General features: G+C 52.9%; 1 protein-coding gene across 6 annotated transcripts in view; it reads left to right on the top strand.

Annotated features, from left to right (window-relative positions):
* Positions 1–889: 889 nt before the first annotated feature.
* The window catches only part of UNC13A (unc-13 homolog A), a 62,690-nt gene continuing 45,935 nt past the window's right edge, over positions 890–17,644 (top strand). For 4 of the 6 annotated variants that reach the window (XM_004761008.3, XM_004761011.3, XM_004761012.3 and 1 more), the window contains exons 1-7: positions 891–1,076; positions 10,248–10,277; positions 10,905–11,004; positions 12,900–13,017; positions 14,275–14,398; positions 15,025–15,098; positions 15,994–16,048. In XM_004761008.3, the coding sequence (XP_004761065.1) occupies positions 1,055–1,076; positions 10,248–10,277; positions 10,905–11,004; positions 12,900–13,017; positions 14,275–14,398; positions 15,025–15,098; positions 15,994–16,048 (523 nt within the window). In that variant the 5' untranslated portion in view covers positions 891–1,054. Of the gene's footprint in view, positions 1,077–10,247; positions 10,278–10,904; positions 11,005–12,899; positions 13,018–14,274; positions 14,399–15,024; positions 15,099–15,993; positions 16,049–17,644 lie in introns of all 6 variants that reach the window. The other 2 variants (XM_004761009.3, XM_013060736.2) reach the window with 1 other exon arrangement.

The following is a 17,644-nucleotide window of genomic DNA, read 5'->3' on the forward strand; positions in this document are numbered from 1 at the left end:
AGCCACCCAGGCGCCCCCAGAGTTGGGTTTTAAGCACAGACCTCACTTGCGACTAACTCCATGTACATTCTGTGTTTATGAAATTCCTTCATGTGCACTGGGGGTAGGGGATTCTGTGGAGCTCAGCTTCTTGTGCTGTTCTAGACACTGGAGGTGCAAAGTGAACAGGTTTGTAGGAACCTGACGCACAGGGAACTGCCCAGCTAGGTAAGTGGGGAGCCCTGGAGAGCAGAGATGTGTTGGAGTGAGGGCTGAGTCAGGGGAAGAGTTGGTGGCTGAGGAATTTCAGAGGGTAGGGTCCACGTGGGGAAGTCAGGGAAGTCTTCCTGGAAGAAGGGATGTTCAAACAGGGTATTGATGGATGAATAGGAGTTTGCCAGTTACACAAGGGAGTGAAGGATGGGATCCAGTCTGAACGTGTGCAAAAATCCACAGGCTGAGTGGCTTAAAGAGTGAAACAGATACTCAGAAAGGAGACCTAGACAGGGAGTGGCAAAGACACAGACTGGACAGAGAGAGGCTCAGAGGGAGACAGATGACCAAAAGAGACAAGGAGACAAAAAGAGGAACAGAGAGACACAGGGAGAGAAAGAGATAGAGAAACAGGCAATGAGAGACACAGACATAGAGACAGCAGAATAGAGGGAAAGCGGAGAGACAGCAAAGAACTCAAGAGAGAGCCAGAGAACCCACAGAGCGATTCCAGGGGAGATGAAAACACGCAGAACCATTAGGGAACCTGAGTGGGACTGCTCTCTGTCCCTCTGGTAGGGAAGCCCTGGGGGCGGGGAACCCTCACCCGGCTCCGGCCCTTTAAAGCTCCCCCAAGCCTGCAGCGCCCCCGCCCCATCAGGCGTCCCTGGGCTCCGCCCGCCAGCCCCACATCAGCACCACGTCAGGAGCTGTCCGCACCCCCGGTGCTGAACCAAGATGGCCGGCGGCACAGGCCGGGCCCCGGCGTGAGCTGAGCGCGGGCTGCAGCCCCGGCCATGCCCTAGCCCAGTGGCCGCTAAGCTCTACCTAACAGAGCCGGCCCGCCGGCGACCTCGGAGACATGTCTCTACTTTGCGTTGGAGGTAGGAGGCAAGGCTGCGGGGCTGGGGACCCGTCTGGACACGGACGGGGCTCGGGGTCCGTGTGGATGCGGCTGGATTTCGGACGGGGTGACTCGAGTACACGCGGCTGGACTTTTGAGAGGGGAGCCAGCCCTTGTAGACACATCAGGGCGCCTGAGGGGGTGATCCGTGCAGATGTAGCTGCGTTCTCAGGGGGTCCTGGTGGCCACTGCTGGGGGTCGTACGGACGTGGCTGAATGCGGAGGCCCTTGTGGACGCCAGCAGGGACCTGGGGCTCTATCTGACTCCCTAATCTGGACTGGGGTATCTGTGTAGACCAGGTCATTAGGTGTGGAAGGGGCTGGGCTGGGTAGTTCGAATGAATCATGTAAGGTACTTGGAAGGAGTCCTGTGCAGTGAACTGGCTGTGGGTCCTCAGGAACGTGAACTAGCCTCAGAATTCGAAAAGGAGTGCAGAGAGAGGGGTCTCCAAGACCTGAGCATGTAAGATTTGGGTAAGGGGGTTTAACTATCAAGACAACGGTGAGCTCTAGGAATCTCCCTCCCAGCCTTGGGTGTAAAGAGTCCTGGGAAGGGGCTGGGGAACACCCTTCCCTACGTCCTAGGAGGGTTGTGACTAGGGTCTGGGGGCGCTTTTCGCTTTAACTCTTTGGACTCCCGAGTTGGGGCTGGGGGAATCGCCTGAGGGCCTCCCCACTCCCCACCCCCTCCAGCACTCCGAAATGCAAAACGTGTAACGGGCCTTCTCCATAGGGAGCCGACCCCTCGAGGGTGCAGTGCAGGTCTGCACCCCTCCCAGCATCCTCACCTCACCCACTTTGCGCCGAAGCGAGGTAGGGAGAGGTGGGGTGGAGCTATTTTGGGGCCCGAACGCCATCTGCACCGAGGCCCACGCCCAGGCCCACGCTCTGCGTTGGGTTTGGGGTGGGGGAGAGAGACACAGGAGAGACATGATCGTTGCCCCGGACTTCTGGGGTGGGGGCAGACCCAGCCTGTCAGGACTCGTGTGTCCTGAGCATTCTTGCTAAGAACTCGGGCTCTGGGAGACCTTGGGCGGCGGTGGTTATGACGAACAGGGGCTCAAGTCTTATAGAGGTCTCAACCTTGAGTTTCAAGGACTGGGGTCCACCCCCCTCACTCACACCTACTCCCTCCAAGAAGGCTGAGGTCAGGGAAGAAATGTGTTGGCCAGGCCTGAGATGTCAGTCTTCGAGAGACCTTAGGCAGCAGGGATTGTGCTGTATATGTGAGAGAGAAAGAGACAGACAGCTGAACACCGGCTTCCGCCTGGACCCCAGTGAACAGGCCCAGATCTGGGAACCGCCCCCGCCGCCCCTCCCCCTCCTCCCCTCCCCCTCTGTCGCTCCATTCACAAACCCTGCCCCGCCCGCTCCCTGCCGCGCGGCGACTTCCAGAGTGCTGTCCCGCGGGGCTGGGCAGGCGTGGATGCGGGTGTTCTTAAAGGGGCAGGGACCTGCTTTCTCGGAGCTCTTCCCCAACTGTATCTGATGGTGACAGAAAGGCCCATAGATAAAAAGCCAACTACCCCCTGACCTAAGGAGTTAAGGGAGTGGGAAGGTGCAGAGGATCCCCTGGAACTGCCAGGGGCTAGGCCTAAAGGAAGTCAAAGGTGAATGTCCAAAACCCCTATTGGCCTCTTCCCCTCCTCTAAGTTGCCTAAAAGTGGGGGCCAGGAGGTGGGGGGCAGCATCTGGTACTGGAGGAGGGGGTCAATGTGAGTGTTCCTGGCTGATTCTCTTCTCTGCTCCTCCCACCCCCACCCTACCCTGCCACACATCCTCCAAGTTGGGTTCCGTGAGAAGGTTTGCCTAGTTGTGTGTGTGTGTGTGTGTGTGTGTGGCGAGGGGGGGTGGTGGGGGGTGGGGGGTGGGAATCTCACCATTAACTCTGACGCAAACTGGAGGCTGGACTGCGGAGGTGGTGTGAGGCGGGGAGCAGTAAGAAGGGTGAGGCTTCCAGAAACAGAGGCCTGGGGGAAGAATTATGTTGGATGATTCTGTGGAACTTACAGGAAGGGAATCACCAGCAGAGTGAAGGGGTGTTGGTGGGAGGGGCAGGGCCTGAGATGTATGGTGGGTGGAATAACACTGAGAGAGAAAGGGAGAGGCAGAGGGGGAGACCAGGATAAATGGAGACAGGGTGAAATACTGGGGGGAGTGATGCCCAGAGTGGGGAGGCCAGGGGGATGAAGGGTTGAATGGGAGGGGAGAGGGGGGAAGGGGAGCAGTGGAGCTGGGCTGGGAGGGCTTTCCGTGGGTCTGAGTTCATCCTTGGAGATGAGGAAATTCCTATATCTCCAACCAGAGGTCCACTCATGTTTGCCCACACCTGTACACACATGCATTGAAACGCTCATACACAGACAGTCTGTGTCGACAGTAATGCCCAGGATCCATCAAAGCTCCATGAAGACCACATGCCTGTGAATGCACACTTATGGACACATGTGCACATTCATGTGTGTGTGTGTGAACACACACATGTACATGGGACACAGCCACTCTGCCACATAGACATGGCCCCTGAAATAAAGGCAAGTGTGTCCACATGCATGTACACAGACATGTGTCTATCTGAACATGCTTGATGCACGGTCACAATATCCATGTCACATAAAGATCCACTCATACCCTGACATACAGGCACATACCTAGGTATACCTGTTAGGACCCCAATCTCAAGAAACACACATGTGTACACATAAGCACATGCCAAGGCTACATGTGTACACGCATGAAGACACTTGCCTGGACATTCAAAGCAGCCCCTTCCAGCAGGTGAATGCTGGTGAGTACACAAAAGTAAACAAATACACATTCCATATTGTATATTCCATATACAACTGTATAACACACACATCCATACACACACAATATATGTTTCTAATTGACATTATCACCTGTAAGTCCTCATATACCTAAACTCACACATACTAGCATGTCCCACATACAGTCACACTGTACTCCCTGACACATATGTACAGATCATCACTTGCATTCAGATGGTACAAGTAAGCACATGTCCTTCCATGCACATATGTACATATATACACACCTGCCTGCCCTGGTAACACTAACAGATACACATGCAAACATACACACATGCCAACTCTTACATACATACCTGAAAGCAGGACATAGGACAACACCTAATATAAGTCTTGCCTCTGCCCCCTCTCATTTCTTTATCTTTGTGGAGTCCCAATGTTCCCCTCCCCCCCACAATCCACTTGCTAGGGCTTGGTAGAGTCCTGAGGCTGCAAATGCCAAGTACCACCTGCTTCCTTCATGAATTTATTCATTTATTTAATCAGCAAGCATTAGCTGAGCACTTACTCTATGCCAGGCACTGTTCCTGGAGACCCAGCACTATTCTGGCCTCATGCTGGTGGAGTCAGAGTGGGAGGAACAGGGAAGGGCTGAGGGAGCCACGGAAGGTGGTATCCTGGGCTCTCTTCCTTGCAGAAGCCTGTCTTTACCTGCAGCCTCCGCCCCCCAACATCCATTTGCCTGGGTTTCCGAAGATGAGGGGGAGCTAAGCAGAAGGGAAATGGTGCTCTAGGTGGAGGGAACAGCACATTCAAAATCATGGTCATGAGTATTCAGGTCTAGAGCTTCTTATGTACCTTACAACATTTTGCCAGGCCACTCAATGTTTTCAAAGGCTCCATAAATATTTCATGAATAAATATTGCATACAATTAGCAAATTCATAAACTAATAATATCAACAACAAGCCCCATTTATCTGGCTTTCTACAAGTATGGTGTTGAAGGCTTTTTGCCCACTGCTTTCTCTAATCCTCACAGAAACCCACTTTACAGATGAGGCAAACCAAGCCTCAGGGAGGTTCAACAACTTGCTTAGTGCCACAGAGCCAGAAATGTAGCTGTCTGAGTCCACAGCCTACTGGGGTTTGGGAGTGAAAGTTGAGCCTCTTCTTGGAGGAAGGGAAGCCAAATCCCTTTCATGGGATGAGAATCTGTCCTGGGATCACCTTCTTCCTTCAACCACTCAATAAAGAGATGTTTCATTTCTCCCTGATTCATTGTGGGTCTTCCTCTGCTCCTCTCCCAGGAAGTCTCCATAAACCCCTCTGCTCCTGGCTACCTTGTTTCTGATACCATGTAGCTGGGGGAGTTTGTATCTGGGTCTTTGCTCTCACTGTACTCATAAGATACTCTCCAGGGTTGGCTCTGATTCATCTTCAGGAGTGCAGTCTTAGCCCCTTCCCTAACTTGTACCTCACTTTTTTCCCACATACAATGGGGTTCCTCTGTGAGGTGCCAATCAGGACATCCCTAGTCCACCAGGCCTGGGTTCAAATCCCTAAAACCACCACTTCCTGGCAAGCCCTTTATCCTCCTCATTCCTCAGTGTGCCCATCTGTAGAATGGACACATGAATAGTACCCACTGCCTAGGTTTGCTAGAACTCCGGTGATATGAGACACGCAGAGCCTTTGGCACAATGCCTCATCTGTGGAAAGGGTCTGTAAGTGTGAGCCGATGACAGGAAAAATCGATGATGGTGTTTTTATTAATGGGGACTAAAAGCTTTCCGTGGGTGTAGGACATTTCCTGAGAGCTCACTGCGTTCTCAGGCCTGAGGAGGGCTCAGTAGTATACAGGATGTAAAAAGACGTCCAAGTTCATTGGAGGTAATTGGGCAGGGACAGGGATTCAGCACCGTGGACAGAGCAGGAATAGCGCCCTCCACACCATGGACAGCGCCCGCCTGTGCCGATGGGGCTGATCCTAGGACAGGGCTGCTGGAGGAGGAAATTCTGTCATTACTTCATTGAACACAATTTAATGAGCACCTACTATATGTCAGGCTTAGTTCTAAGTGGCATCCCCTGGCAAAAATACAGACAGAAATCCCTGCTAAGGTTCTTGGTGTGTTTATGTTTCACACCGAAGTCTTCTGTCGGGCTCCGGCTTATTTCTGTCAATGGAGGGTGAAAGCCCTCTCTCCCAGTTGAAAGCCAGTGGGGCCAGTGTCCTTACCACAAGGCTCATGTAGGCCATCAACATCACATATAAAACCACCAAACATCTTAAAATAGATTTCTGAATTCTGAATTCTTTCTTCCCTCTTTCTCCATCTTGTAGTGTCTTCTGACACCCAGTAAGCATGTCCCAAAGAGGGGATTTCAGGCACTTCCCTTGATGGTTGGCATCTACTCTTCACCTGCCCCCACTCCAAGCCTGGAAGGTCATGGAGGAGGTGCCCAAAGACTGCAATTTGTCTCAATTAGAATCCAGGTTCATCTGGACCCGCTCACTTAGAACCCCACCAAATAATACAGATAGTAATGATATTGGTAACGGTAATTATAAAAATATTGGTTATGACAGTATAATAAGCCCAATTCTAATAATGATGAAAAAGAAAGGGGAGCAGGAAGAGAAGGGATATGGGAGGAAGAGGAAGGGGGAGAAGGCCCTACTTCGCTCCATTTTCCAGATGCAGAAACAGAGTCCCAGAGCCTGGCAGAACCTATGGGAGTCTCCAGCCTGAGCCCCAGCTCCCACTGCCACTGATTCTGCCCTGGCCAGCATCTGCCTATGTAATCACATTAATCAGTCAGGGCTGATGGGGCCCCCAAGGGCCGTGCAGGCTGCTGACAGTGGTGAGGAAGTGTCTCCCGCTGGCCTGTCAGAGGGGAGGGCAGTGGGCACCTCCTCCACCCACCACTCCCAGCTGTCACATCGCCCACGCCCTCTGTGCCCACTTTATAAATAGCCTTGTGCGTGTGACCAGGAGCCGGCAGGAGAGGGGTGGTGCTTCCGCCCTGGTGACCCCGATACTGCAGCTCGGCTCCAGCTCGAGTTCCAGCAGCGCCAGTGAGCAGGGGGAAAGTGGCAGGGCAGAGATGTGATGCCTGTGGTGGTGAAGGCGACAGTGACTCGGACCATTTACTGCCTGGAAAGACGGAAGGAGATGGACTTGGTCCCTTTTCAGAGCCCCACCAGCCCCTGCCTGAGTCCCCTCCTCCTCTGAGCCCCACCTCTGATGACATTTGCTCCTCTGCCTTCCTGCGTCCCCTCCCCCACCAAGACCTTCCTCCAGCTCTGGAGCTTTCTTCCTTAGTCCTCTCTCCTGCACCCCCTGCCCCAAACCCCATATCCCCTCTGAATGCTCCTCTCCACTCTGAGCCCCTTTCTTGATTCCTAATTTCTTTCTGAGTTTTCCCCTCCTCCCTCTGAGTTCCTAGTGATGAACACATATTGAGGTCTTCATTCTGGACTCACTGAAGGAGCCTGGGAGCCGGAGCCTGGCCTCAGGTAGAGCACCCCCCAATATCACCCCACTGCCGGTGGGCCCCAACTGAGCTCACTACCCTCTGGCCCACTGAAGCTTAAGGAGGAGGAAAGTGGGTAATCTGAGGGAGTGGGGGACGAAAGAGACAGAGACAGATGGAGAAGGAAAGGAAGAGAAACAGAACCAAGAGGAGGGAAACAGAGACATTCCATCCCCCACCAGGAAGAGAGGATGGAGGACAGACCTTAGATGATCAGCCTCCTCTCTGAGCCCTGCCCCTGGTCTGTAAAAAAAGGATACAGAGCAGGAGCTGCAGGCCCGGGCCCAGGCCAGGCCTGGCTAGACAACAATCAGCCCCTCATCTCTCCCTCCAACCCTTCCATTCCAACTCTGCCTCTTCTTTTTGCTGGCCCTCCCTGGTGGACGTCTGTGTGTCCCTCTTTTTCTGTGTCTCTGAGTCTCTGTCTCTGACTCTCATGACTTGTTGTCTAACCCCTCCTCTCTGCTTCTCTTTCTTTCCCCATGTTGATCCCTCCATGTGTGCGTGCCTTTCTCAGCCTGTCTGTGTCTCTTTCACCATTCTTCTTCCCTGCCCTGCCCCTGCCTCTGCATCATCCCCACTCCCAGCTCCACAGTCGCCAGGTCTGCAAGCAGGAGCTCCCCTAGAAGGGAGGTCTGTAGCTCCTGCTAGGTATATTCCTAAGTGTCCCTGAGCTTCGCTCAGCCCCAGGGGTGAGAGGCAGGAAGTTGAGCTCCCTATAGGCTGAGTGAGGCTGAGGGTATGAGAGGGGGCCAGTGGGACAGAAGCTGAGCATGTCTTCAGGAGAGGGGCCTTTACATGTGAAGTTATGTGCCTTGAATGAGGAGGTAAGAAAGACAGCACACGATGACTAATTTAGGGGTGTGGGAGAAAGGGAGACAGAGACACAAAGATAAAAAAAAAAAAACAACAAACAGAGAGAAGGCCAGATCTAGAAAAACAGAAAGAGAGAGACGGAGAGAGAGATGGAGGTGGAGAGAGGGGGATTCACTTTCCCAGGTTCACACAGCACTGTAAGCTGAACCTGGATCCACCTGACTCCGTGCTGAAATGGTGCTCATTGCTCCCAATGTCCAGTCAAGGGCTTTGTCTGCACTCTAACCTCCCAAACCCAAACCCAGGTGTGATAAGTACAATGCACAACCCATTTGCATTTAAAGTTTCGGTTTTCTTGGAGGGCTGGCATTGGCATAGGAAGATAATCATTCTCTCTCTTGCTCTGCAACTCTAGGGAGCTCACTTAGTACTTCTGAGCTATAATCCCCCCCCGCCCCCCCGCCCACCAGACACGTACTCCGTCTGTCTACAACAGGAACAAACAGTATTTATGGCAAGTGTTTAGAACTACTCCACGTCCCTCACCCTTGATGGCAATTCTCTCTTCTCTGGTTTCATTCGGGTGCTTTTGCAAGACAGAAACTCAAGTGATGAGGACAGAGATATGAACCCAAGATGGGAGACCATGGCATTTTCCCAGAAAAGGGCTGAACTTGACTCTCAAAAGAAAAGAAAAAATAGAAACACAATTTTGTTTCTAGGAATTTATCCTTCAACTTACTGCACATACTCTTCAAGATGCACTGAGAAACAGAAAGTTTCTATAGAGGGTGTAGCATGCTGCCATTTATGTAGAAAATAAAATAATGTACACACGCACACAATCGCCGAATCAGAGACTGTCTCTCTCTAGCACTACAAGAACCTAGTAACACGGATTGCACCAGATGGGATCGTGAGGACTGGGGTAGAAAAGAGCCTTATTCTCATTGTATGCCATGGATTTTGTAAAATGTGCCTGTACTGCCTACACAATCAAAAATGTTCATTGAAAAGGAGAAAAGCAGAACTGTAGAAAGCAGGGGGAAAGAGCTCAGTTTGGGAGCTGGTTTTGGGTGGAGACAGAGTGAATGGTAGAGAAGGATGCTGGGGGCAACTGCAGGGTACGAGAGATGTTGAAAGTAAGTTTAATATCCTGTGAGAAAAGCCAGTAAAGAGTGGAATTGCTTCAAGTCACTGTGAGTTGATGCGAAACGTAAAGAGACTAGACCACATGGGACCCTGATGTATATTTGGGTTTCACCTTTCATAAACAACTTGGGCTGGACAAGCTATGTGGGCACTCTGGAGCCAACTCTCTGGACACTTCTGTTCCATCTTGCCCAGTCCCCTTTAAATATTAGACCTCAAACCCCTGGAGCATTTGGTAGGACAGACTGAGCTGGATAATTGGAGAAGTCTCACTAGCCTGACAAGTGGAGGGGGTCATTGGAGATTGTCTTTCTCCTCTCTCTATCCCTCTCTCCTTCCCCAACTGTTCTCTCTCTGCTGCAATCCTGGAGGGCTTCCTGTGGGAGGCCCCTCTTATTCTCTGCTCAGCTCCTTCTTTTGAATCCTGTTCAATTGTGGGTAAAGGCACAGCTGGAGGTGGGGGAGCTTTGCATGGGTTTGATGGGGAGGGATGAGGGACAGGAATTACGCCCAGGATCCAAATTTCCTTCAACCCCTAGGTCTGCCTGTACTCATCCGTCTGATGGCTTCTTTCTCTCCCTCTCATCCCTGCCTCCCTCCTCTCCTTCCTGTTTCTCTTTGTCTCCTTGTCTCTTTGTCTCTGTCTCTGATCTCATCTCTTGATCTTGCTTTTGTTTCTGTCTTCTGTTTGGTCTCTTGATCTGTCTCTTTTGCTGTCTATCTTTGCCCTTCCTCTTTGGCTCGCTCTTTCTGTGTCTCTCTCCTCTCTGTCTCTCTTGTTACATTTCTATTTTGGTGTGTCTCTCTGTGTCTCTGTCTCTCTCTTCTCCCTACTCTCTACCCATCTCCCTTCCCTTTCTTTGTCTCTCTCCACAGTCAAAAAAGCCAAGTTTGATGGTGCTCAAGGTAAGTGGCCTCTATTCCTGCCCTGTCCTGTGTTGTCTGTCTGTGTCTTGGAGAGATAGCGGAGGGGGTCTGAGCCAGTGACAGGGGTCTTGGGCTGCATGTCTGCTGAGCATCACAGAGTGTCAGACTTGGCCTGCAATCCCGAAGTCGCCCCAGCCATCTCCTGGAGAATCCAAAGGAGGTGGTGTTCACCTTGAGTCAGGGGCCCTTCCCAGGACCCTAAGAGACAGGGTGGGGATACTTAGATCTGTCTACAGGTGGGAAAAGTGAGGCTCAGAGAAGTGAAGTGAGTTTCCTACTACCAATTTTGTTCTACTATCTGGGGCTTCAGTCTTCCCAGCTAAAAACCCAAAGCTATTGTACCCAGTAATTTCTAAGCAGCAAGATTAGGCATCCCAAAATTCCACATGTCCCTCACCAAGACCCTTCCCTGGGCTCTGCGGGACTGGCGGGGAGGGACTCTGGGGTTTAAGCACAGAAACAGCTCAGTCTATTTCACCTCGTTATTGGACTGAGGCCCCAAATACACGGAGACCCTGGAGGATCACAGCAGGGTCATCTAGAGCTCAAGAATGGGCACAGGGGGTCCCCGAACCCCTGTGTTGACCTCCACTCTCACCACCACAGAGAAATTCAACACGTACGTGACCCTGAAGGTGCAGAATGTCAAGAGCACGACCATCGCTGTGCGGGGCAGCCAACCCAGCTGGGAGCAGGATTTCATGTTGTGAGTCTGCAGTGACCGGGCTAGCATGGCCTGGCCCCTCACTGGTCCCACAGAGCAGAGCCGGACACTTGCATGTCGTCTGGGACTCCACTCCCTCCTCCCTCGGCCCCATGTCCAGCCATTAGCATTGCCTCCAAAGCCCTTCCTAAATCCAGTTGCTTCCCTTTATCTCCATGGCCACCAGCCAAGTCCCTGCTGCCCGCCGGCCTCCGCCCCTGGCCTCCTGCTGCTGCCCGCCTCCTGCCTCCCAGCAATCTGTTCTCCTCCAGGCAGCCAGGGGGATATTTTTAAAACTGCAAATCACATCCTGTCACTCTCTAAACTTGCCGGTGGCTCATGGCTTGTGAACCTCAGAACAAAACCCACACTCCTATCCACAACACCCTCTTTCCAGGTCTGCCCCCTCTGACCTGCCAGTACCTCCCTCCATCACTCCTGGCTCACCTGCCCCAGCCACCTCCACCTCTGGACCATTCCCCCGACATGTCCAGCTTTTTCCCATCCAGGACCTTTTCGCTTGCTCTTCTCTCCTTCCCCCTCCCTCCAGCAGGGTCCTTCTCGACCTTCGAATCTCCACTGAGTCACCTCCTTAGGGAAGCCCTCCTTGACCACCATCCTCAAGCTGCCATTGGAGAGTAATTTCAGGCCTAGCCACCAAATATCACTTTAGTCATTTGTCTGATTTCTCGACACATTTCTGTTTCCTGGTTCCGGACTGTGAGCCCTAGGAGGGTGGGTCCCAGTTGGTCTCTGTCTCCACTGTGAGTCCCACCCCCATGCCAAGGACAAGGCATGGCACACAGCAGGTGGCTCAATAAGTATTTGCCTAACAACTGAAAGAACTCAAGACCTGGACCCTCCCCTCAACCTGGAGCCACTCAGGGCCTCATATTACTTCCCATCTTCTCTGATGATCACCAACAACATATTTTATGTCCTCTTCTAAGACTTTGATTAAATCTGTTTTCCCCACAGCCCTGGGAGGGAGAGTGCTAATCTGATCCTCATTTTACAGAAGAGGAAACAGAGGACCAGAAAGGCCCAACCACTTGCTCAGTGTCACACAGCCTGCACTTGGCAGAGCTGAGATTTGGACCCACACAGCCCTCAAATTCCTGAGCAGTGCTTGGCTGGGGACGAGCAGCGGTGGAGGCCATAAGAGAACTGAGAGTCAGGATCTTGAAACAGAGGAATTTGGGGAAAGAGGGGAGGAGCTGGCCCTACAATTCTAGGGAAGAGGTGAAGGGAAGAGACAGTGTAGTCCCCAACTCCCTGAAAGCTTGTTATTGAATGACCAGGTCACAGCTATATGCCAGGAGAACATTCATTAAGATAAATCTTTGGTAAATTGGTAAATCCAGTGAGCTAGATATTCACCAAGGATTTCCCCCAAATCTGTGTATTTCAGGGTGAGTCCTGCAAGGAAAGTGCCTAGAGATGGTATCATTCATGTTCTCATGGGTGTCCCCCTATGATTGAATAGAGATGACCCTGGGAAGGATGGAGACATCCTGAATACCCTCATCGTGGAGTAATAGGGAGCCACAGAGGGTGTCTGAGCCTCTTCCTCACTTAGCAAGTACTCTCGGGGTCTGAGGGCTCAAGGAATGGCCAAGGGAATTGGCGATACAAGAGATGTGTGATGTATTTCCCCACTCCTTCCTTCCCAACTTGTAATCCTGGTTCTGCTGTGATACCCTGAGCATGTAACTTAACCCTTTGGCCTCAGTTTCCCTTCTGTAAAACAAGAACCACTGTGTTACCTTCCTGGTAGGACTCACCCAGGCCTGGGTTTGAATTCCAGTTGGCTGTGTGTCCTAAGGCAGGTGAACTGAACTTTCTAAGACTTTACTCCCTCACTCTTACCCCGTCATGCCCCTCCCCTCTCTCCACAGCGAGATTAACCGCCTGGATTTGGGGCTGACAGTGGAGGTGTGGAACAAGGGTCTCATCTGGGACACCATGGTGGGCACCGTGTGGATTCCCCTGCGGACCATCCGCCAGTCCAACGAAGTGAGTGGAGGGCCGAGGGCTGGGGGGGAGTGCCTTGGAGGGGCCCAGAGGCCAGTGGCCTTCACAAGATGAACGTGTCTCTCTCTCCCCCAACAACGTTTGCGACGGTGGTTCCAAAGTCACCAGGGGCTGAACTCCTTCCATCCTGTTGCTCTGCCTTTCTCCCTGGGCAGCCCAGGACGGCTGCTGGAGGATCCCCATTACATCTGCATTGCCATCAGGGGAAGAAAAGGTGGCAAGGGAGGGGGCTCACCCTCCCCGTTAAGGGCCTAACCTGGAAGCTGCGCACAGCCCTTCACTCACATCCTATTGGCTAGAACTTCGTCACGTGGACACTTAGCTGCCTGGGAAATGTAGTCTTAAGCTGCACAGCCCTGGGCCCCACTGAAAATGTATTTCTATGGAAGAAAAGAGAAGGGTTATTGTGGGTAATTAGCTCGTTGTGCTGGGAGAAGGCTACACCAGTCCTGAAGTTACTAGACAATAACCTCGGCCTCCTCCCTCGCCTTCTGGCCTTACATCTCACCCCTTCCACTCAGACCCTTCATGCCGAGCCCACCGGGATCTTAACCACCCTAAGACCTCTCCTTGCCATCCCTGCTCATCTCCTTTGGGGTGCCTTCTTGATGGCACTCGCTTACATTGCCAGCCTCATCTCCCCTGCCCCCCTCCAACTTCCCCCCCTTGTAGGCCCCAAAGATGGTCTCTGAACCTTCGCATGTACTGTTCCCTGGGCTTCAAGTATCCCTTCCATCGCCCTCTAAGCTCAGCCCCCATGGCCTCTCCTCCAGGAAACTTCCCTCTGAATACCCCAGCCCCACCCCACCCCACCCCTGGCTCTGCCCGGACCTCTCCAGGCTGGAGGTGAGTGTGTCACCCTCTGTCTCCTGTGACCGCAGCACTGGTTTGTTCACTTTCGGTGGGGAGTTCTCCCCTGGATGGGCATCAGGACTTTTACTGGAAACTAGGGCCACATACGCCCATGACAGATGAGGCATAGTTGTGCAAACTTGGGACCACCCCTGCCTGGCCCCACAGGGCCTTCTCTCTGGGTCCCTGCCTCTGGGCTTCTTGGACCCACCATGTTGCCTTGGACCGGAACCTTCTCTCTGCGTCAGTTTCCTTGTCTGTAGTGTGTGGGCATGACCCTTGCTCTTGGGGTGAGGGTGAGAGTCGGGGGGCTGCTGGTCAGCATGTAGCACATCCCTGCTCCACCCTGCATCACTTCGGACACTGTCACCCCGCCCCAACCCCCAGGAGGGCCCCGGAGAGTGGCTGACACTGGACTCTCAGGTCATCATGGCGGACAGTGAGATCTGCGGCACCAAGGACCCCACGTTCCACCGCATCCTCCTTGACACCCGCTTCGAGCTGCCTTTAGGTGAGTGTGGGGTGGGTAGACAAAGGACCCTCACCAGACCCAGGGGGATGGCCAGGGCTGGGTGGGTTCAAGACTGCCCTTCCTTCTGAGGATGAAGTTTCCTGTCCCCGGAAGACAGAGTGTCCCCAGTTGCAGCGAGTCAGAAGGGCAGGCACCTGCCACGTGCAGAGCACACCACAGCCCCCCCAGGTCACCAAGGGCCAGCAAATGCTTCTTGATCCATAGGACTTGGGTCTGAACTGACCGGGGCTGGTCCCTGGTGAGGTCTTAGACTGCAGGGTGAGCTGGAGATAAAAGGAGAGACAAACAGAGACAAAGAGACATGTAGAGAAAAACAGCAGAGACACAGAGAGGCCTCTCTTCTTCTCTCGGAAGCAGCTCAGTTCTCTCCACAGCCTTTTTCCAAGAACCCATGGCTTCCCCACCCTTGGAATGCTAGGAGGCATCCCCTCTCTCTTCCGTTCATTCCCAAGGCAGCTCTGGGGCTGGGAAATGGGACACCACCTTGTCTTCCCTTCCTCTTCCTCCACCCCCTTGAGACCAGCCCATAGACCAGCAGGCTGCCCCGGCTGGAGGCGGAGGGGCAGGGAGGGGTTCCAGACTCACAGCCAGGGCTCTGCTTCCAGACATCCCCGAGGAGGAGGCGCGCTACTGGGCCAAGAAGCTGGAGCAGCTTAATGCCATGCGGGACCAGGATGAGGTGAGCATTGGAGGGGGGACTCTGTTCCTCTTGTGCCTGTCCCTCCCTCTGTCTCCCCACGTCCTCTGCTTTCTGTCTCTGTTTTGCTCTCCACTTGTCTGCCTCTGTGTCTCTAACTGGACAAAATCAGAGCCTCATTTGGTGCCTTCTCAAAGCACGGAGGACATCATAGAACACACAGTCCTCCAATGATGAAACGCTTTCAATCCGCTGGAGTCCTGCCCTTGCCAGATACCCCCAAGGAGACACGGGGCCCCGCAGCAGCCCTCACCTCCGTTCTCTGCCCCACACCCCTCAACTGCTTGGTTCATACTTTTGGGCTTTTCAAAGCTCTCCCCCACCAGTTTGGTCTCTGTGCCCCTGTTCTTCCATGGCAACCCCCTTCTTCTTGGCTTTGTATCATCACAGTGCAAAGACCCAGTGGGGGTCAGAAGGCAGCCTTTGAAGGCAAAGGCTGAGAAGAAAAAGCAGGCGAGACCAGAGCTCTCTTTAGTGAGAGGTGGAGTGCCAAAAGGCAACCCTCACATTAAAATAGTTTTTGTCCAACCTCATCCCTCCTGATCTTTCTTCTGCTCCTTGACTCAGTTTCCCCCACTGCTCTCTCTTTCTTCCACTTCTATTTTTTTCTTTCCCTCATCTGTGTTTCTTTCTTTTGCTATTCCTGTTTCTCACTCTTTCTGTGTCAGTGTCTGTGTGTGTGTGTGTGTGTGTGTGTGTGTGCGTGCGCGCATGCGCGTGCGTCTGTCTTTCTTTGTGGATATCTGTATCCTTCTCCTGCAGACAGAGTGATTTGGGAGGCAGGGGTAGTCAGGATGGAACAGAGCCGAGGACCACCTTGGTCATCTGGCTTCTGGCCCCTCCTGAGAGGAACTCTCTCTCCTTCCCTCCTTCTCAGTATTCATTCCAAGATGAACAAGACAAGCCTCTCCCTGTCCCCAGCAACCAGTGTTGTAAGTACCTCTCAATTCCTCCCTGGGCATCAAATGAAACCTCTTCCTTCCGCTACCCATGGCTGTCCTGTGTAACAGGCCACCCCCCCGCCCAACCCCCAGCCAGAGGAACGGATCCTAGGAGCACACAGTATTTGCTCTGGTGCAGTGGAAAGAAAAGATCTGGGGCTTGGATGTGAATCTTGCCTTGCTGTAGGGTCATAGGCACGCCGGTGTCCCTTTCTGACCTGCAGAGTCCCTCTCTTTGAAAGAGGGCATTTGACATTGCCCTCACTCTGAGAGCTGTTGGAAAGGCACAAGAGTCCTACTAGAGATTTGGAAAACACTTTGCAGACCCTTTAATTCCATTCATCAGATCCTGAATGAGGACCTATAGCTCATTTGACAAACTTTCCTGGGGCCCCCACAGACCGCATCCCCCCAAGCAGCCCACAGTCTGGTGGTATAGACAATCTTGCTAACACAGATACAACAGGCAGACATACAATGGATGAAGGCTGTTTCCTCTGTCCATTTTCTTAGATAGAGATCTTAGATAGGTCTCTGTTTCTTAGATAGAGAAACAGAGGCCCAAGAGGAGAAGTGACTTGCCCAAGGTCACACACCCAGCAGGAGACAGAGCTAGGATTTGAACTCAAGGTCTGAGGGGCTCCAGCTTTGCTTTTCTTTCCACTGCTCTGCATCTATGGACAATGTTGGTCACGTTCCTCTGACTACCGCCTCTCCACGAAGGCTGAATTTCTTGGGAGTGTTTATCTTCCTTGGCCCTGTGGATACTCAGAAACACCCAGGCCAGTTCTGCATGGGCCAAGGAGATGTCTGTCCCCTAAAAGCGCCCTCTGAGTCCCCTGGCGTGGGGAGGAAGTGACAAATCATATAGTCTCAGGGCAGAGCCCGCCTGACATTTTGACCCTGCCTTTCGACCTCTTTCTCCTTTTCCATCTGCTTCCCCCTCCCCCTTTCATCCCTTCTCACAGTCTCCCCTATATCCATTGTCGAACCCCATATGCCCAGGAGGGTAAGGATGGAGCCCGGTGTGTGGAAGGGCTGGGGGACCGCAGTTGGGAGCCCCATTTCCACACTAATTTGGGGGAGCTATTGAGAAAGTCCTCTGACTTCCCTACTTGAGGAGGGGTCATCGCTGCCCTAAGAAATTACTAACCCCCACACTGGTGAATGGGGTCACTGAAGGACGGTGGGGGGGGACAGTGTCAGGCAAGTGGAGGCAGGAGCAGATGACGAAGAACAAACACCTGGGCAGGTGGACTGACCTGAGGATTGGGTTCAATTTGGGAATGGAGACCTACCGCCAGCACTTACCTCCAAGTTCTCTTGAAAATGTTTCGTCACCGCCATTTCTTGGAGGAGGCAGCCAAGCGTCAGAGGAGACAGGATTCCGGTCCAAGGCACTTTTCCAAGACGCCGTGTGCTGGGGATGAGGGGATGAGGGAAGATGTGGTTCTCTCCCTGGTCCTCAGAGGCTGTGTGACTTCAGGCTGCTCACTCTACCTCTCTGAGCCCTGTTTCTTCACCTGTAAAATGAGCAGAATGATTAAAACCCACCCATCCGTGGTGTTTCAAAGTTTAGGTTTCCAG

Source organism: Mustela putorius, unplaced genomic scaffold (genome assembly GCF_011764305.1).
Source record: "Mustela putorius furo isolate JIRA1106 unplaced genomic scaffold, ASM1176430v1.1 tig00000095_pilon_pilon_pilon, whole genome shotgun sequence".
Classification (NCBI taxonomy): Eukaryota; Metazoa; Chordata; class Mammalia; order Carnivora; family Mustelidae; genus Mustela; species Mustela putorius.